This window comes from Entelurus aequoreus, linkage group LG25, assembly GCF_033978785.1.
Source record: "Entelurus aequoreus isolate RoL-2023_Sb linkage group LG25, RoL_Eaeq_v1.1, whole genome shotgun sequence".
NCBI lineage: Eukaryota > Metazoa > Chordata > Actinopteri > Syngnathiformes > Syngnathidae > Entelurus > Entelurus aequoreus.
The window spans coordinates 8,795,076-8,817,455 of NC_084755.1; the positions used below are offsets into that span (position 1 = coordinate 8,795,076).

At 39.2% G+C, this 22,380-nt stretch overlaps 1 protein-coding gene across 1 annotated transcript in view; it reads left to right on the plus strand.

The window, feature by feature from the left end:
• The window catches only part of baiap2l1b (BAR/IMD domain containing adaptor protein 2 like 1b), a 104,341-nt gene that overhangs the window by 78,645 nt on the left and 3,316 nt on the right, over window positions 1-22,380 (plus strand). Inside the window, exons 9-13 of the mRNA XM_062036858.1 lie at window positions 923-1,037; window positions 1,130-1,346; window positions 8,242-8,307; window positions 8,518-8,764; window positions 22,171-22,217. Coding sequence (XP_061892842.1) covers window positions 923-1,037; window positions 1,130-1,346; window positions 8,242-8,307; window positions 8,518-8,764; window positions 22,171-22,217 — 692 coding nt within the window. The remainder of the gene's footprint in view (window positions 1-922; window positions 1,038-1,129; window positions 1,347-8,241; window positions 8,308-8,517; window positions 8,765-22,170; window positions 22,218-22,380) is intronic.

Sequence of the window (22,380 nt, forward strand, 5' to 3'; positions counted from 1 at the left end):
CCTTTTGTTTATTTTTGGTTTAAGCATTAGACACCTTTTTACCTGCACGCTGCCTCCCGCTGTTTCCGACATGTACAAAGGAATTAGCTACCGGCTGCCACCTACTGATATGGAAGAGTATTACACGGTTACTCTGCCGAGCTCTAGACAGCACCGACACTTAACAACAACAACACATAATTTGCAGACTATAATTACTGCTTTGCAAAAAATATTTTTTACCCCAAATAGGTGAAATTAGATAATCTCCCACGGCACACTGGTTGAAAAACACTGGTATACGGTACTTACATTTACCTTTTAGCTTCTAATGCTACAAGGCCGTCACTACTACTTTGTTTGTTGTTGAGGTACACTACCGTTCAAAAGTTTGGGGTCACATTGAAATGTCCTTATTTTTGAAGGAAAAGCACTGTAGTTTTCAATGAAGATAACTTTAAACTAGTCTTAACGTTAAAGAAATACACTCTATACATTGCTAATGTGGTAAATGACTATTCTAGCTGCAAATGTCTGGTTTTTGGTGCAATATCTACATAGCAACTATCACTCCAGTGTTCTAATGGTACAATGTGTTTGCTCATTGGCTCAGAAGGCTAATTGATGATTAGAAAACCCTTGTGCAATCATGTTCACACATCTGAAAACAGTTTAGCTCGTTACAGAAGCTACAAAACTGACCTTCCTTTGAGCAGATTGAGTTTCTGGAGCATCACGTCAATTAAATGCTCAAAATGGCCAGAAAAAGAGAACTTTCATCTGAAACTCGACAGTCTATTCTTGTTCTTAGAAATGAAGGCTATTCCACAAAATAGTTTGCGTGACCCCAAACTTTTGAACGGTAGTGTAAATACTAATTTGCGTGCTAACATTAGCATCGTGTGCATGTGTGTGTGTGTGTGTGTGTGTGTGTGTGTCACAGAGCATCCCGGCTCCACCTGCTCCTTCTCAGAAGGCTCACATCAGCCCTCTGGTGAACATGTTTAACCCTGAGAACAAAACGACCAGCGTAACCACAACCAGCCACAACAACACAGGTAGTGTACATGCGACCGGTGCGCTTTTGTGTAAAAAAAAAAAAAAAAAAAGTTTCATTCATTGATTACTTGACTTGACCTTGCTCTGACAGACCACGACAACAACGGAGACGGCAATATGGCCAGGTCGGTGTCTGTGGCCACGGGCCTCAACAACGTAGTGAAGAGGCAGCGGGTGCGCACCATCTTCCCCCACACGGCCGGCAACAACAGCACCTTGCTCAACTTTGACGAGGGGGACGTCATCATCCTGCTCATACCGGAGGAGAAAGACGGCTGGATGTACGGCGAAATGGAGAAGAATGGAAAGTGAGTGCTTTGTTAGTAAGCGTAGGTGCTAAGGGTGTAACGGTACACAAAAATTCCGGTTCGGTACGTACCTCGGTTTAGAGGTCACGGTTCGGTTCATTTTCGGTACAGTAAGAAAAAAACAAAATATACATTTTCTGGTTATTTATTTACCAAAATGTGTAAACAATGGCTTTATCCTTTTAACATAACAATAGCATACATATACACACAGAGTCCATTGCCAGGGTTAATGTGGTCAACATATATAAAATAAAAACTAAATAAGATAAGGCTCAGAATTGGTATCTTAACAAAACCTTTCTACATATAAAGTGCAACATTTCCACATATAAAGTGCAACATTAAACTGCTTCATGTTGTTGCTCAGATTAAATAAAATGACAAAACTTTTCTTCTACATATAAAAAGTGCAACATTAAAGGCCTACTGAAAGCCACTACTAACGACCACGCAGTCTGATAGTTTATATATCAATGATGAAATCTTAACATTGCAACACATGCCAATACGGCCGGGTTAACTTATAAAGTGACATTTTAAAATTCCCGCCACACTTCCGGTTGAAAAACTCCTTTGGATATGATTTATGCGCGTGACGTCACAAAATCCACAGAAGTGGTTGGACCCCATCGAACCCGATACAGAAACCTCTTGTTTTCTTCGACAAAATTCCACAGTATTCTGGACATCTGTGTTGGTGAATCTTTTGCAATTTGTTTAATGAACAATGGAGGCTGCAAAGAAGAACGTTGTAGGTGGGATCGATCGGTGTATTAGCGGCTAAGTACAATACTTACAGCAACACAACAAGGACTACTTACTACGCCTAGCCGATGCTTGCCGCCAAACCCACGGATGAAGTCCTTCGTCGCGCCGTCGATCGCTGGAACGCAGGTGAGCACGGCTGTTGATGGGAAGATGAGGGCTGGCTGGCGTGGGTGGAGCGCTAATGTTTTTATCATAGTTCTGTGAGGTCCGGTTGCTAAGTTGCTAAATTAGCCTTAGCGTCGTTAGCAACAGCATTGTTAAGCCTTACCAGGCTGAGAATTTTTAACCGTGTAGTTACATGTCCATGGTTTAATAATATTGTTGATCTTCTGTCTATCCTTCCAGTCAGGGGTTTATTTATTTTGTTTCTATCTTCATTTGAGAACGATGCTATCACGTTAGCTCAGTAGCTAAGTGTGTCACCGATGTATTGTCGTGGAGATAAAAGTCACTTTAAATGTCCATTCCGCATGCTGGACTCTCATTTTCAAGAGGATATAGTATCCGAGGTGGTTTAAAATACAAATCCGTGATCCACAATAGAAAAAGGAGAGAGTGTGGAATCCAATGAGCCAGCTTGTACCTAAGTTACGGTCAGAGCGAAAAAAGATACGTCCATCACTGCCTCTCTAGTCCTTCACTCTCACGTTCCTCATCTACGAATCTTTCATCCTCGCTCAAATTAATGGGGTAATCGTCGCTTTGTCGCTCCGAATCTCTCGCTCCATTGTAAACAACGGGGAATTGTGAGGAATACTAGCTCCTGTGACGTCACGCTACTTCCGGTACAAGCAAGGCTTTTTTTATCAGCGAGCAAAAGTTGCGAACTTTATCGTCGATGTTCTCTACTAAATCCTTTCAGTAAAAATATGGCAATATCGCGAAATGATCAAGTATGACACATAGAATGGATCTGCTATTCCCGTTTAAATTTAAAAAAATCATTTCAGTAGGCCTTTAAACAGTGTCAAGTCAACTCAGCCTCAGATTAACTTTTCTTTCCCCCCCCCCAGCCTTTAACCCTGGTGACTTTCACTCAATTTTCATGTTTTTTGCCAGAAAAATCAGTTTATCCACATTGTCTGCGGAAAGAGCAGACCTGCTTGCAGTTAAAATGTCTCCAGCTGTGGAAAATACCCTTTCACTGGGCAGGGAGGTAGCAGGTATGGCGAGGTAGTGCCTGGCTAACTTGGCAGTAAGAGGATATATGGGCTCATTGTTCTTCCACCATAGAAGTGGGTCAAAATCTAGTTTTTAATGAAATTTGGTCTTAAATCTGCTGCTATAAAAACATTTGTTATTGCTTTTGCCCTGCCTGACTCGCCGAGGAGAGGCTGCTTGAATGCGGCGGGAGCTGTGTTTGTTCGTATTTTTCCTCGTTGAAGCCATGTTATCCATTGTTGTATCGCACCGCAAAACCGAAACGTTCCCAAACGGGAGATCTTAACGAGGCAGGAGGGTCTTCCAGCTCTGGCTTTTTGCATTTTGTAGTAGCCCGGTCGCTGCTAGCATGCCGTGTGTTGTGCCTCGGTGTGCATTGTTTACACAACGTGCGGTGCGCTACTTAATACTGTATGTCCATGTGGAAACTCGTTCGGTACACCTCCGATACCAAACCGAGCCCCCGTACCGAAACGGTTCAATACAAATACACGTACCGTTACACCCTTAGTAGGCGCCGATCTACATTTCTGCCAGTGGGTGTTCGGTGTGTGGGTGTATTAGTGTTGTCCCGATACCAATATTTTGGTACCGGTACAGGTACCAAAAGTATTTTGGTACTTTTCGGTACTTTTCTAAATAAAGGGGACAACAAAAAATGTCATAATTGGCTTTATTTTAACAAAAAAATCTTAAGGTACATTAAACATATATTTCTTTTTGCAATTTTGTCCTTAAATAAAATAGTGAACATATTACACAACTTGTCTTTTAGTAGTAAGTAAACAAACAAAGGCTCCTAATTTAGTCTGCTGACATATGCAGTAACATATTGTGTCATTTATCTACCTATTATTTTGTCAAAATTACTAAGGACAAGTGGTAGAAAATGAATGATTAATCTACTTGTTCATTTACTGTTAATATCTGCTTACTTTCTCTTTTAACATGTTCTATCTACACTTCTGTTTAAACATAATAATCACTTATTCTTCTGTTGTTTGATACTTTACATTAGTTTTGGATGATACCACACATTTAGGTATCAATCCGATACCAAGTCGTTACAGGATCATACATTGGTCATATTCAAAGTCCTCATGTGTCCAGGGACATATTTCCTGAGTTTATAAACATAATATACTTTTTTTTTTAAAACGAAAGAAGATTTTGTGATTGTGATTGTGACGGTCTCAAGCCGTCGTGTGGGTTCCAAGGACCACCAAGCACAGACATTCCGCGAGCAGGTGTAGACTTCTTTATTTTTCAATAAGAAAAAGTCTCTTGCGGGTTGCTTTTCAGCTCTGCCACTTTCACTGCTCGCTCCTCGGTTTTCAGCCTTCCCCGTCGTCTTCGTCTGCCTCTCGCTCTCTTCCGCGCTGCATGTGTTGTTGTTTGCTCTCCAACTCCTCCTAAGCCCTTTTACACACTGAGAGGGGATTACTCAATTGTGCCCAGGTGCACGATCCACGCACCTGATCTTGTTTGCGGCGTCGAACCCGGCGCGCCCCGCCTCGCTGCTCGCTCGCCGTCCACACCTCCTCGCCGCCATCTTGGAGCGGGCTCCGGTGTGCCCTGCCTCACTGTCGGACTGCCTGCCCCGCCTCTCCACAGTGATGTTAACAAATATCGATGTAATCATAGTAGTATCGACTAGATACGCTATTGTACTTGGTATCATTACAGTAGATGTTAGGTGTAGATCCACCAATGGCGTTTGTTTATATTGCAGCGTCCCCGGGAAGAGTTGGTGCTGCAGGGAATTCTGGGAATTTGTTCTGTAGTGTTTACGTTGTGTTTGTAGAAATGATTGGATACTCAAGACAGCCATGACATTATGTTCTTTACAAGTGTATGTACATTTTTGATTGTATCAATGGTATCAGTATACTGTGATCCACAACATCAAAGGCAGATGTCAAATCCAGTCAAACCAAAACTGTGTAGCGACCAGAGTCAGCGGCCATCATCACGTCACTGGAAACTTTCAAAAGAGCAGTTTCGGTGGAGTGAATAAATACCAGATTGGTATTTATCGTATAAAATCGTTGCTGTTCCAAAAATGAGGTTATCTGCTTAGCTGCCGCTTAACTAGTTAGGCCAGTAATCTGCTTGTAATGCTGCTCGTGCACACTTCTAGATGTGTTAGCTGGAGCAGATAAGGAAGTCATGTGTGACCTGAGGGCTGGGAAAGTACCAAGTGGATGGACGCACATTAAAAAAACACACACAAACACGTTCTCCCTGAGCTACAAACCTCAATTTTTTATCCAAAATAAATCATTCTGATCAGTATCGCCATCAGGGGAAATTACCTTCCCTACCAATTGTTGGGTTGGAGCAATAATCAAGCTTTGAAATGATTCATTTCCTCACAAAAAAAATGGTATTCCATTTGTGCTTATCAGAGCGCAGCCTCTGACAAAGCTTTTGGCTGGGAGACATTGTGATCCCTCACTGTGATGCTCCTTTGTCATCAGCTCCGATAGTGTAACTGGGCAACTCCACACAAACATGCACGGAGAAAAATAATCTTCCGAAGGCAGATACACTTGAGGGAACCTGTACCACTTGATATCGATCCGACAGCTGCCCACGTCACAACGCTGGTGCACAGTGGAAAACTCCCTTTTAAGTCAACAGAGGCTACCATTAACATGGGTGCAATTTGGCAGGAAGTGTATTTTGGTGTTGTGTGCAAACATTGACATGCAGAGGGAGGGGTCCTATGCTTTGATATAAAGGCAAGACAAAGTAGATGTGGACAACTGCTATGTTGTGACAAAGCTGCTCAGTCTTCTCTCGTAAAACAATATGTACGGTAGTCATTCAAAATAATATGGATCATTTATTACATAGCTATTGTGTTGTCAGTGTTTCCCACACATTCATTTATTTGTGGCGGCCCGCCATGAAAGAATTAAGGCCGCAACAATTTTTTATTTTTTTATTTATTTTTTTTTTTTTTTGTCCTGTCCAACTTCTCAGGCAAATCATATAGTTGATGTAGATGCCCATATAGGCTGTTCAGATTTACTTTACAAAAGAGAAGTGTAGGATACTTCTCTTGTTGCCTTATTTGTATTTGACCACTACTGTTTTCTGTTTATTTGTTACTGACTGTGGCAGGACACCTCTGCCTCTGTTTCACTTTATGTTGCTGGTAAATAATATGGTTGTAGTAGTAGGCTAAAGTTAAATTATTTAGTATGCACTAATTAAAGGGGCAGAGCTTTAAGAGATATTTTAGCTTTTATATTTTTATAAGATATATTTTTTGTAAGAACCACAATTAATAATTATATTTCAGTGAATAACTTATTGTTCAAATCTGTATATAAATATGTACATAAAGTGTTGTAATTATATTGTAAAATGGATGGATGGACGTTTAAAACAAAACTGTTATTATTAATTAGTAAGTATACATTTTTTTTGCCTTTTTAGAGAAAATCATATCATTGTAGTAAATTATGCAAATTCCTCGATGATGTCATGGTGACCACGCCCATGACCACGCCCCCACCGCCACAGGTATCTTGGCAGTTTATGGGAAACACTGGTTGTTGCAATGGGGACGCAACTTGCTTACTTTTAAAACTGTGAGGTGGCACATAAATGCCTTGGCTGAATGAGCGTGTATTGGATGCATCCTCGCTCATCCTGGACACTGGCCGAGAGTTGGTGGGCTTGGTTGCTTTGTTGGGTCTGCTCCTGTCTCTGGCCACCCTCCCCCACACCCCAGCAGACGGTGGCGTGGAACGCCGCAGAGGCCACCACAGTGTGTGTGGGTGTTGAAATGATGTTTTTGTTTGTTTGTTTGTTCGCAATGTATATTTGTGGGGGTGGTGGCCTGCGGATCTGCAGCGAAACAGGGTGTGCCAGGACCGGCTTCGAGATCAGCGACAGGTGCGTGGATGGCCCACCTGGGCCTGATTATCTAATCACCTGTCGCTCTGTTAAAAGGCAGCAGCCGGGGAGGAGAGAGGAGTTGGTGGTGGAGCATGAGCGAGAGCGAGACAAACTATACACTGGAGAGAAACCATTCATGCGCTTAGTTTGTTAGTGAACGATTGCTGAAAAGCACACGAAAGACAATTTATTGGAAAATAAAACATTATTGTCAACATGGAAGAGCCTGGCATGTCGGTGATTGGTGGTCCGAAGAACCCGGAAGCGAGAGTCTTCCACAATATTATTGGTTGATTATTTATTTATTTTTTGTTGTGTGCAGAAGTGGCACTGCTGGAGTGGCAGCTGGTTGCATCAGCTCTGCTCTTTTAATGTATTTAATGTCCTTTGTGTTCATTGATGTTTCCCTTTTACACACATGTTTATGTGTGCTTTGGCTATGAGGTTTTTTCCTTCTTCCTTGGCCTCAGTCTGGACCCCCTCTCCAGGGGCCAGGCTTAGACTGAATTTTTTTTTAAAAATGTCCCCCCCCCCAGCGTTTACATGTTTCTCACCTTTTTTGTAAGGGGTGCCGGAAGTTGGCAGACCCGTCAGTGATCCTGTTCTGTCTCCCTGTAATGGTTGATCCTGTTCTGTCTCCCTGTAATGGTTGTCTGATCTTGAATGGGATTGTGCTGAAAATCTTAAATTCCCCTCGGGGATTAATAAAGTACTTCTGATTCTGATTCTGAGCCATTCGCTCGAGAAACGTCCTTTTAAAACCTGCTAACTTCAGTTATGTTTAAATGCGAACTTACATTTTTTATATATTGTGCGTTGGGAGAGTGAACAAAGTACGCACTGAACAAAAAAGTGTACACAATACGCACCAGAAAATCAGAGATCAGAAGAGTAAGGCCCCACCGTATTTTTTCACCCAGGGATGCTCACTTTGGAAAAACCCCGATTTATACGATTGGTAGACCCAATAGGTGTACAGATGAGTACAGTACTCAATATGAGACCATTAGATGAGGATGACATTGGTAATGTCTATTTTGTCATCTTCCAGGAGGGGCTGGTTCCCTTCGTCTTACTGCCGTGCTTTATCTGAGCCCCTGGTGAACAACAACAACAGGTAAGGAGACTCCAGGTAACAAGTTTCACATTACATGCTGCTATATTGTTAGCTGTACTTCCTCAAGTGTCCCTATTACAGTGTTATACTGTCCTATTCTGTGGGGCTTTAACCTTTGATTCTTATTGTCCTAGTCACAATCAGGAATGATCTTTTATACGACTAAATACAGTGGTAAATGATCCGTTCCTCAACGTCTTGCCCTTTCAGTGTGTCAGCAGCACCATACCGCAGCAGAAGTGTGGTCAACCTGCACCACCAAGACACGGAAACGGACGAGGCCACCATGATCCTCCCCCCGGAGGACTACACTGACAGCCCGCGGCGCCGTTCCATCAAGACCAACATGTCTTCCACGACATCCACTACAAGCAGCAGCGTCACCACCAATAATCACAACTACCGGCATTCCCCCACACCCTCCGCCGTCTCCTACTCCTCCACGAATCACCACACGGTCAGTTATTGTTGAGTTGTGTTTATTGTATTTGTGTAACATTTTTGTGTGTGAATATGGTTCAAACATTGTAGTTTTCAGAACCGGCAGCGTTATTAACGTATTCTTCTGCCAAACCCAAAAGCAGTGAAGTTGGCATGTTGTGTAAATGGTAAATAAAAACAGAATACAATGATTTGCAAATCCTTTTCAACTTATATTCAATTGAATAGACTGCAAAGACAAGATATTTAATGTTCCAACTGAGAAACTTAATTTTTTTTTGGCAAATAATCATGAACTTAGAATTTAATGGCAGCAACACATTGCAAAAAAAGTTGTCACAGGGGCATTTTTACCACTGTGTTACATGGCCTTTCCTTTTAACAACACTCAGTAAACGTTTGGGAACTGAGGAGACACATTTTTGAAGCTTTTCAGGTGGAATTATTTCATATTCTTGCTTGATGTACAGCTTAAGTTGTTCAACAGTCCGGGGGTCTCCGTGGTGGTATTTTAGGCTTCATAATGCGCCACACATTTTCAATGGGATTCAGGTCTGGACTACAGGCAGGCCAGTCTAGTACCCGCACTCTGTTGTAACACGTGGCTTTGCATTGTCTTGCTGAAATAAGCAGGGGCGTCCATGATAACGTTGCTTGGATGGCAACATATGTTGCTCCAAAACCTGTATGTACCTTTCAGCATTAATGGCGCCTTCACAGATGTGTAAGTTACCCATGTCTTGGTCACTAATACACCCCCATACCATCACAGGTGCTGGCTTTTGAACTTTGCGCCTAGAACAATCCGGATGGTTCTTTCCCTCTTTGGTCCGGAGGACACGACGTCCACAGTTTCCAAAAAACAATTTGAAATGTGGACTCGTCAGACCACAGAACACTTTTCCACTTTGCATCAGTCCATCTTAGATGAGCTCGGGCCCAGCAAAGCCGGCGGTGTTTCTGGGTGTTGTTGATAAATGGCTTTCGCTTTGCATAGTAGAGTTTTAAGTTGCACTTACAGATGTAACGACGAACTGTAGTTACTGACAGTGGTTTTCTGAAGTGTTCCTGAGCCCATGTGGTGATATCCTTTACACACTGGTGTCGCTTTTTGATGCAGTACCGCCTGAGGGATGGAAGGTCCGTAATATCATCGCTTACGTGCAGTGATTTCTCCAGATTCTCTGAACCTTTTGATGATATTACGGACCGTAGTTGGTGAAATCCCTAAATTCCTTGCAATAGCTGGTTGAGAAATGTTGTTCTTAAACTGTTTTCTCAGGCATTTGTTGACAAAGTGGTGACCCTCGCCCCATCCTTGTTTGTGAATGACTGAGCATTTCATGGAAGCTGCTTTTATACCCATTCATGGCACCCACCTGTTCCCAATTAGCCTGTTCACCTGAGGGATGTTCCAAATAAGTGTTTAATGAGCATTCCTCAACTTTCTCAGTCTTTTTCGCCACTTGTGCCAGCTTTTTTGAAACATGTTGCAGGCATCAAATTTCAAATGAGCTAATACTTGGAAAAGATAACATCGTTTTCCAGTGGGAACATGAAATATATTGTCTTTGCAGTCTATTCAATTGAATATAAGTTGAAAAGGATTTGCAAATCATTGTATTCTGTTTTTATTTACCATTTACACAACGTGACAACTTCACTGGTTTTGGGGTTTGTAGTAGCAGACGGGCAGACTGACTTGAATAACATTTAGCATCCTTATAATTAAAAGTTTTAAACTTCATACCAAGTCCGCCGCCCTTAAATCCAATCTTTGATTGATGCCTATCTTTTGGAAGGCAAACTTGCCGAGCACAAAACGATGTAGTTGAATTCAAGGAATATAAATCAATATTTCAATTCATCAAGAGACACCTACAGTATGTCTCGGTCAAGTTTGTGCCAGCAATGGAAAAATAAAGGAGCCCTCGTCAGCGGCATATATAAAAAATGTATATGAAAAGACGTAACTCACACAATGTGTGATGACGTTCTCAAAAGTAATTACATTTAGGGGGTGTTACAGTAAAAATTATGTCCCCCATTGGGGTCATGACGGGAAATAATTCAGAAGAACTGATTTTGTTGTTTTGTTCCTTCGCCAGTGACTGATCGTTGCCCGGTTACAGTACAGGTACAGACAACACCTGTGGCTCCCTGACTCGCTTCACTTGCCTGAAGGTTTAATTGTCCATAGGCTGTTAATAAGCCCCACGAGGAGTCTGCGCCCTGTCTCGCCACTAACATTGTGATAGACACCTTCTTGTGCTTCCATGGTCACACAAGGTCACCTGGTCACAGAGGTGACTATCGGTCCAGTGAATAAATTAACTTAAAGAATGGGGTGTGTGCTATAGTCTTCCCATTTTTATTCATTAAACTTGCTAAAATCCGTGTAGTGATGAATATTCCGGCTAATAAATCGCCTTCTTGAGTGCTTAAAGCGCAGGTTTCCAAAATGCGCCCCGCCGGCATCTCCAAATTGGCCCCCGAGGCGTCATGAGTTTAAAGGCCTACTGAAAGCCACTACTACCGACCACGCAGTCTGATAGTTTATATATCAATGATGAAATCTTAACATTGCAACACATGCCAATACGGCCGGGTTAACTTACACTACCGTTCAAAAGTTTGGGGTCACCCAAACAATTTTGTGGAATAGCCTTCATTTCTAAGAACAAGAATAGACTGTCGAGTTTCAGATGAAAGTTCTCTTTTTCTGGCCATTTTGAGCGTTTAATTGACCCCACAAATGTGATGCTCCAGAAACTCAATCTGCTCAAAGGAAGGTCAGTTTTGTAGCTTCTGTAACGAGCTAAACTGTTTTCAGATGTGTGAACATGATTGCACAAGGGTTTTCTAATCATCAATTAGCCTTCTGAGCCAATGAGCAAACACATTGTACCATTAGAACACTGGAGTGATAGTTGCTGGAAATGGGCCTCTATACACCTATGTAGATATTGCACCAAAAACCAGACATTTGCAGCTAGAATAGTCATTTACCACATTAGCAATGTATAGAGTGTATTTCTTTAAAGTTAAGACTAGTTTAAAGTTATCTTCATTGAAAAATACAGTGCTTTTCCTTCAAAAATAAGGACATTTCAATGTGACCCCAAACTTTTGAACAGTAGTGTATGTATATATATATGTATATATATATGTATATATATATATATTTATTTTTTTTTTTTCTTAATTGAATTGTATCTGCATAGTATATCACGGGCCAATAAAAAAATGTTTTTAGACATAAATGACCACTTTAACCCTTGTGTGGTGTTCGGGTCTGTGGAACCCGTTTTCATTTTTTATTATTTCATTTCATTTCATTTCATTCATGTTTATTTTGAAACAAAACAAAAACAACAAATTTTGAAAAAAAAACAACAAAAAAGCCATTCAAGAGTGAATAACAAAAACAATAATAATAATAATAATAGTAATAATAAAAAGCTAAAGAAACAAGAAATGAAAATAAACATTAATGTAAACATATCCGAAAAGGAGTGAGAAGAAGTAAAAACGTATGTACTCCCACCCCTCTTATTACTTACTGTATGTTTAATAATAATAATAATAATAGTATATAAAAATGTTATGTCATATAAATACATATACATATATAAGTATGTACATATACATATATATATATATCTACAACACACATTTAACAAGTAACTATGAATGTGACACAAAAAGAAAAATGATACAATTAATTAATTTTTCAAACTGAGATTCACTGACTTTGGCTCATTTTCTGTGAAGAACATATATCAGAATACATATTTAATGACCACACACCATACACCCACCCCCACCCCCCTACACATTTCTATTACATATAAGATGTCCGGGTCCACTGGACCCGGGGCTAATAGAAGTGTGGAAATTGATGTTCTGTGTACCACTCACACACACACACACACACACACACACACACACACACACACACACACATACACCCACACAGCAGGCCTAGACAGGAGGAGGACAGAGTGTAGGCACACAGAACATCAGAGGGTCAAAATGTGCGAGAAAATGAGAGCAGACCGTGTTGACAAACAATGTTGCAACCTTGTGTGGGAACCGCAGGTGCAGAAACACAAAAGAAGAATCCCTGTGGGATGCAGAAACTGGCAGAGAAATTTTCCGTGCAACGTTCATATTGTTCTTACTCAGCCAGCGTTTGTGGGTCTGATGGGCCCGTTGCATTTTGTGGCTTTTAATGCCTCACAATCAAACACTTTTATGTTAAAATACTGAACAGATGTTTATTGGGATAAGGTGAAACATCTGTTCAGTATTTTAACATAAAAGTGTTTGATTGTGAGGCATTAAAAGCCACAAAATGCAAGGGGTCCATCAGACCCACAAACGCTGGCTGAGTAACAACAATATGAGCATCACACAAGGGTTAAACACCTCCGCTCTAAGACAATGCTCGCTCTAATTATAGGCCTCGAAGGTTTGTCGAGTATCTATGGAGAAATGAAATGCAATACAGGACAAAATTCCACAACAGGGCCGCTTGAAACAACTTTTTTCCTCGTAGTGTAGCAGCGAAGGAGAAAGGAAGGCCTAGTGAAGGGGGGGGTGACTGTGGAATGCGTCGTCACCATGGCAGAAAAAGCACCCTCACTGGTTTGGTGATACGTGCGGGAAAAAGATAAGCACTTACTAGAAAGAGAAAGAATAGTCGGTCACCTTCTACATCCTGGGTTCATGAACTGAGCTGCTGTGAGTGGCACGGCCACATTCTTGTGAATAGTTGGATTTTTTTAATGAGCAATCAAAATTTCCATAAATAGATAGATGTGTTTTATTTAAGGTCTGACTGAAAACACACACACTTGTACTTCAAACCTCAGCTTCTCTGTACACTCCTGCCACCCTGTGGTCAGAATGTAGTACTTCTTCTACTTCATTGATTGATTGGTTGAAACTTTTATTAGTAGTAGATTGCACAGTGCAGTACATATTCCGTACAATCGACCACTAAATGGTAACACCCCAATACGTTTTTCAACTTGCTTAAAGGCCTACTGAAATGAATTTTTTTTATTTAAACGGGGATAGCAGATCTATTCTATGTGTCATACTTGATCATTTCGCGATATTGCCATATTTTTGCTGAAAGGATTTAGTATAGAACAACGACGATAAAGATTGCAACTTTTGGTATCTGATAAAAAAAAGGCTTGCCCCTACCGGAAGTAGCGTGACGTAGTCAGTTGAACATATACGCAAAGTTCCCTATTGTTTACAATGATGGCCGCATGAAGTGAGAGAGATTCGGACCGAGAAAGCGACAATTTCCCCATTAATTTGAGCGAGGATGAAAGATTTGTGGATGAGTAAAGTGCAAGTGAAGGACTAGTGGGGAGTTGAAGCTATTCAGATAGGGAAGATGCTGTGAGAGCCGGGGGTGACCTGATATTCAGCTGGGAATGACTACAACAGTAAATAAACACAAGACATATATATACTCTATTAGCCACAACACAACCAGGCTTATATTTAATATGCCACAAATTAATCCTGCATAAAAACACCTGCGTGTTTGTTATGCTAGTTCCTAGCTCCTATGCTAGCTCCTAGCTCCATAGAACACGCCAATACAATTCAAACACCTGATCAACACACACAATCACTCAGCCCAAAAGACCGTTCACCTAACCCAAGGTTCATAAAGCTTATATATTTTAAAAAAGTTACGTACATACGCAAAAAAAAGTTGCGCACATACGGTCAAGCGATCAAATGTTTAGAAGCCAAAGCTGCATACTCACAGTAGCACGTCTGCGTCTTTGTCATCCAAATCAAAGTAATCCTGGTAAGAGTCTGTGTTGTCCCAGTTCTCTACAGGCGTCTGTGTGGCGAAGTCAAAAGTCCTCCTGGTTAGAGTCTCTGTTATCCGAGTTCTTCCATCTTGACTGCATCTTTCGGGAATGTAAACAAAGAAGCGCCGGCTGTGTACTGTTGTTGCTGACTACGTTCGAAAAATACGTCCATTTCGCACCGACAACTTTCTTCTTATTTGCTCAGCTTCCTTCTCCATAATGCAATGAACATGATTGCAACAGATTCACGAACACAGATGTCCAGAATACTGTGGAATTATGAAATGAAAACAGAGCTTTTTCGTATTGGCTTCAATGTGGAAGGCATACCCGTGTTCGCCGGGCCACGTCACGCGCATACGGCATCCTCAGAGGCGTTTCGAACCGGAAGTTTAGCTGCAAATTTAAAATGTCACTTTATAAGTTAACCCGGCCGTATTGGCATGTGTTATAATGTTAAGATTTCATCATTGATATATAAACTATCAGACTGCGTGGTCGGTGGTAGTGGCTTTCAGTAGGCCTTTAAGTCCACGTTAATCAATTCATGGTAAACTGAAGCTTTTTAAGAGCTAAAAGTGTTGAGGTTTCACACAGAGCTGCAATTTTATGGAAGATGTAATGGTATCATACATCAACATAGCAAATCAGACATGTACCGTATTTTTCGGACTATAAGTCGCAGTTTTTTTCGCAGTTTGGCCGGGGGTGCGACTTATACTCAGGAGCGACTTGTGTGTGAAATGATTAACACATTAGCGTAAAATATCAAATAATGTTATTTAGCTCATTCACGTAAGAGACTAGATCAGGGGTCGGCAACCCGCGGCTCTAGAGCCGCATGCGGCTCTTTAGCGCCGCCCTAGTGGCTCTCAGGAGCTTTTTTAAAAATGTATGAAAAATGGAAAAAGATGAGGAAAAAAAATAATTTTTGTTTTAATATGGTTTCCGTAGGAGGACAAACATGACGCAAACCTCCCTAATTGTTACAAAGCACACTGTTTATATTAAACATGCTTCACTGATTCGAGTATTTGGCGAGCGCCGTTTTGTCCTACTAATTTTGGCGGTCCTTGAACTCACCGTAGTTTGTTTAGAAATATAACTTTCTCCGACTTTCTAGGACGTGTTTTATGCCACTTCTTTTTCTGTCTCATTCTGTCCACCAAACTTTTAACGTTGTGCGTGAAGGCACAAAGGTGAGTTTTGTTGATGTTATTGACTTGTGTGGAGTGCTAGTCAGACATATTTGGTCAGTGCATGACTGCAAGCTAATCGATGCTAACATGCTATTTAGGCTAGCTATATGTACATATTGCATCATTATGCCTCATTTGTAGCTATATTTGAGCTCATTTAGTTTCCTTTAAGTCATCTTAATTCAATTTATATCTCATGACACACTATCTGTATGTAATATGGCTTTTAATTTTTTGCGGCTCCAGACAGATTTGTTTTTGTATTTTTGGTCCAATATGGCTCTTTCAACATTTTGGGTTGCCGACCCCTGGACTAGATGTATGAGATTTCATGGGATTTAGCGATTAGGAGTGACAGATTTTTTGGTAAACGTATAGCATGTTCTATATGTTATAGTTATTTGATTGACTCTTACCATAATATGTTACGTTAACATACCAGGCACGTTCTCAGTTGGTTATTTATGCCTCATATAACGTACACTTATTCAGCCTGTTGTTCACTATTCTTTAGACGTTTTAAATTGCCTTTCAAATGTCTATTCTTGGTGTTGGTTTTTATCAAATACATCTCCCCAAAAAATGCGACTTATACTCCAGTGCGACTTATGTATGTTTTTTTCCTTCTTTGTTATGCATTTTCGGCCGGTGCGACTTATACTCCGAAAAATACGGTATATGAATTGGACAAACAATGCAACCTGGATTGAATCTGGATTAAACCATTTCCATTTAATTTTAATTTTAGATTTGACAACAATGTGTTGTTTGCCTATTATATATAAGTACATATATACAGTCGCGATCAAAAGTGTACATACACTTGTAAAGAACATAATGTCATGGCTGTCTTGAGTTTCCAATCATTTCTCTTATTTTTTTGTGATAGAGTGATTGGAGCACATACTTGTTGGTCACAAAAAAAAACATTCATGAAGTTTGGTTCTTTTATGAATTTATTATGGGTCTACTGAAAATGTGAGCAAATGTGCTGGGTCAAAAGTATACATACAGCAATGTTAATATTTGCTTACATGTCCCTTGGCAAGTTTCACTGCAATAAGGCGCTTTTGGTAGCCATCCACAAGCTTCTGCTTGAATTTTTGACCACTCCTCTTGACAAAATTGGTCCAGATCAGCTAAATTTGTTGTGTTTTCTGACATGGACTTGTTTCTTCAGCATTGTCCACACCAACTTTGGTAAGGCCATTCTAAAACCTTAATTCTAGCCTGATTTAGCCATTCCTTTACCACTTTTAGCATGTGCTCGGGGTCATTGTCCCGTTGGAACACCCAACTGCGCCCAAGACCCAACCTCCGGGCTGATGATTTTAGGTTCTCCTGAAGAATTTGGAGGTAATCCTCCTTTTTTCATTGTCCCATTTACTCTCTGTAAAGCACCAGTTCCATTGGCAACAAAACAGGCCCAGAGCATAATACTACCACCACCATGCTTGACGGTAGGTATGGTGTTCCTGGGATTAAAGGCCTCACCTTTTCTCCTCCAAACATACTGCTGGGTATTGTGGCCAAACAGCTCAATTTTTGTTTCCTTCTGGAGGAAAGTTCTGTGGTCAAACTTCATGAATGTTTTTTTGTGACCAACAAGTATGTGCTCCAATCACTCCATCACAAAAAAATAAGAGTTGTAGAAATGATTGGAAACTCAAGACAGCCATGACATTATGTTCTTTACAAGTGTATGTCAACTTTTGATCGCGACTGTATATATCTTTATATATTTCGTTATTTGTTTACATACGTATGCTTAAGTAAATGTATTTTCCTTTTAAATATGGGTTTTCAAATATATGTACACTACCGTTCAAAAGTTTGGGGTCACATTGAAATGTCCTTATTTTTGAAGGAAAAGCACTGTACTTTTCAATGAAGATAACTTTAAACTAGTCTTAACTTTAAAGAAATACACTCTATACATGGCTAATGTGGTAAATGACTATTCTAGCTGCAAATGTCTGGTTTTTGGTGCAATATCTACATAGGTGTATAGAGGCCCGTTTCCAGCAACTATCACTCCAGTGTTCTAATGGTACAATGTGTTTGCTCATTGGCTCAGAAGGCTAATTGATGATTAGAAAACCCTTGTGCAATCATGTTCACACATCTGAAAACAGTTTAGCTCATTACAGAAGCTACAAAACTGACCTTCCTTTGAGCAGATTGAGTTTCTGGAGCATCACATTTGTGGGGTCAATTAAACGCTCAAAATGGCCAGAAAAAGAGAACTTTCATCTGAAACTCGACAGTCTATTCTTGTTCTTAGAAATGAAGGCTATTCCACAAAATTGTTTGGGTGACCCCAAACTTTTGAACGGTAGTGTATTTGCAATAATTATTTTATTTAAAAGAATAATAATAAACCAAATATTAATAGATGTAAATAGCAGTTTGGACACACCTTCTCATTTCAATGCGTTTTCTTCATTTTCATGACTATTTACATTGTAGATTGTCACTGAAGGCATCAAACCTATGACACCTTGGAGCTCATTGAGAGAATGCCAAGAGTGTGCAAAAAACAAGAAGTAGTAATAATAATAATGGATTAGATTTTATATCGCGCTTTTCTATTATTAGATACTCAAAGCGCTCACCGAGAAGTGGGAACCCATCATTCATTCACACTTGAATAATTATTTTATTATTTTATGAATTTTTTTTTTTTTTTTTAATAAAACAATTATTAATAGGTGTAAATAGCAGTTTAGACACACCTTCTCATTTCAATGCGTTTTCTTCATTTTCATGACTATTTACATTGTAGATTGTCATGACACCTGTGAAGTGAAAACCCTTTCAGGTGACTAGCTCTTCAAGCTCATCGAGAGAATGCCAAGAGTGTGCAAAACATTGTTGCTCTGGGAAAACAAGTAGTAGTACACAAACAAACAAACAAATCATTCGTTTGGATCTGTATGCTTAAATAAATGTATTTTCCTTCTAAATATGGGTTTTGAAATGTATGTCTTTGCAATGATTATTTAATTTAAAAGAACTATAATAATACCAATTATTAATAGATGTAAATAGCAGTTTGGACACACCTACTCATTTCAATGCGTTTTCTTCATTTTCAGGACTATTTACGTTGTAGATTTTACTGAAGGCATCAAAACTATGACGCCTGTGAAGTGAAAACCCTCTCGAAGCTCATCGAGAGAATGCCAAGAGTGTGCAAAACATTGTTGCTCTGGGAAAAGAAGTAGTAGTTCACAAACAAACAATCCAATCACTAAAGTTGTGTGGAACACATGTTTATATCCGTAGGCTTAAATACATGTATTTTCCTTCTAAATGTGAGTTTTATTATTAATTATTTTATTTCAAAGGGACAAACGGTCTAAAATAATAATAATAATGAACCAATTATTAATAGATGTAAATAGCACTTTTCTACGTCATCGAATATACTAAATAATATATGATATACCGTAGAATATATGATATGTTAGTTTTAAATGTTTTGATGAATTTATTTGACTTGTTAATTTTTTTTCATAAATAGAAGTTAATGAAAAGTATACATTGTGTGAGGCAATACCTGCTCTCATGTTTATTAAAATAAAAACAACTGAATGTGTAAGACGTGGCTCCATCCTGCACGACCAGACTTTCCAGATTCCACACATGACGTGATGTGACGTGACGCCACGTGTGGCCTTACCCACACATTGTATGTAGCACAGTGCTGCTCCATTATTTCCTGCTGCTTTCCTCCAAACATGACACCTGGCATTCACAACAAAGACTTCAACCTTATTGTCATCAGAGCAGATCATTTAGTTTCTCATGGTCTGAGAGACTTTCAGGTGCATTTTGGAATAATAATACTAAGAAATGGCTTCCGTCTGGTCACTCTACCATACAGGCTTGATGGGTGTTGTCCTTCTACAAAACCCAAAACCAGTGAAGTTGGCACGTTTTGTAAATGGTAAATAAAAACAGAATATTCATGGACAATAAATCAATGTCTCACCTGCACCTTGCCTCCAGAGTTCCTGCTGCATCTTGAGAGAACGATCCGCGCAGTAAAATATGACCCCGTCATTAGAGGGTTGGGAATAACCCAACATTAAGATATCATAACTCAACTTTTTAGTTAAATAGTTCAACCCAATAGTTGGGTTGGGAATAACCCAACATTAAGTTATCATAACTCAACATTTTGGTTAAATAATTCAACCCAATAGTTGGGTTGGGAATAACCCAACATTTAGTTATCATAACTCAACTTTTTGGTTAGATAATTCAACCCAATAGTTGGGTTGGGAATAACCCAACATTTAGTTATCATAACTCAACTTTTTGGTTAGATAATTCAACCCAATAATTGGGTTGGGAATAACCCAACATTAAGTTATCATAACTCAAATTTTTGGTTAAATAATTCAACCCAATAGTTTGGTTGGGAATAACCCAACATTAAGTTATCATAACTCAACTTTTTGGTTAAATAATTCAACCCAATAGTTTGGTTGGGAATAACCCAACATTAAGTTATCATAACTCAACATTTTGGTTAAATACTTCAACCCAATAGTTGGGTTGGGAATAACCCAACATTAAGTTATCATTACTTAACTTTTTGGTTAGATAATTCAACCCAATAATTGGGTTGGGAATAACCCAACATTAAGTTATCATAAATAAACTTTTTGGTTAAATAATTCAACCCAATAGTTTGGTTGGGAATAACCCAACATTAAGTTATCATAACTCAACTTTTTGGTTAGATAATTCAACCCAATAGTTGGGTTGGGAATAACCCAACATTAAGATATTAGAACTCAACTTTTTGGTTAAATAATTCAACGCAAAAGTTGGTTGAAATAACCCAACATTAAGTTATCATTACTCAACTTTTTGGTTAGATAATTCAACCCAATAATTGGGTTGGGAATAACCCAAACATTAAGTTATCATAAATAAACTTTTTGGTTAAATAATTCAACCCAATAGTTTGGTTGAGAATAACCCAACATTAAGTTATCATAACTCAACTTTTTGGTTAAATAATTCAACCCAATAGTTGGGTTGGGAATAACCCAAACATTAAGTTATCATAACTCAACTTTTTAGTTAAATAATTCAACCCAATACTTGGGTTGGGAATAACCCAACATTAAGTTATCATAACTCAACTTTTTGGTTAAATAATTCAACCCAATAGTTTGGTTGGGATTAACCCAACATTAAGTTATTATAACTCAAAAACGTTTTGGCTAAATAATTCAACCCAATAGTTGGGTTGGGAATAACCCAACATTTAGTTATCATAATTCAACTTTTTGGTTAGATAATTCAACCCAATAATTGGGTTGGGAATAACCCAACTTTAAGTTATCATAACTCAACTTTTTGGTTAAATAATTCAACCCAATAGTTGGGTTGGGAATAACCCAACATTAAGTTATCATAACTCAACTTTTTGGTTAAATAATTCAACCCAATAGTTTGGTTGGGAATAACCCAACATTAAGTTATCATAAATAAACTTTTTGTTTAAATAATTCAACCCAATAGTTGGGTTGGGAATAACCCAACATTAAGATATCAGAACTCAACTTTTTGGTTAAATAATGCAACACAAAAGTTGGTTGAAATAACCCATTGTTAACACAACTGCTGATTCAGAAAAGAACGAACCCCTTGTTTGCGTTATTTTAATTCAACATTTTGGGTTAATTTTTTGAACCCAACTTTTGGGTCGAATTATTTAACCAAAAATTGAGTTATGATAACTAAATGTTGGGTTATTCCCAACCAAACTATTGGGTTGAATTATTTAACCCAAAAGTTGAGTTATGATAACTCAATGTTGGGTTATTCCCAACCAAACTATTGGGTTGAATTATTTAACCCAAAAGTTGAGTTATGCTAACTCAATGTTGGGTGATTGTAAATAATGTTAATGAGATTAATCCACAATAAAATTCCCTACAAGAAAAAAGTTACTTTTTAATTTAAAAAAAAAAATAAAAAGCCTTTTACCCAAAAATTCGGTACTCGTTGAAAAACATCCCAAAAATGGTTCATAATTTTGAAAGTTGGTTGAAAAAAATAACCCAAAATGTTGAGTTACAATAACTCAAATAAGAGGTTTGTCCTTTTCTGTACCAGCAGTTGGGTTAAAATTGAGTTATTTTTTAACCCAAGATTTTTTACTGTGTACACTTGCATTGCACCACAAACCCCCTTCTCTCCCAACATCCATACCCCCCACCCTCCACCCCCGTACCCAATGGCCCTGCCTCAGTATTTGAGAAGGATGGTGTAGCACAACTCTGTTTTTTTCTTTTTAGAAAGTGCACAGCTGATGTTCACAAATTAAACTTTTTGTTTTCTTTCCACAGGCAAACCAGGCTAACGGCGTCTCAAGACCTTCACCTGCCTTCCTGGCGTGAGTACGACACTACGTACTGTATTTACACACACACACACACACACACACACACACACACACACACACACACACACACACACATTCTTGTATTTGTTACCTTCTTGAGACCTCCGAAAAATAATAATATATACATACTTTGCAAATATTAAAAAGCTTGTTG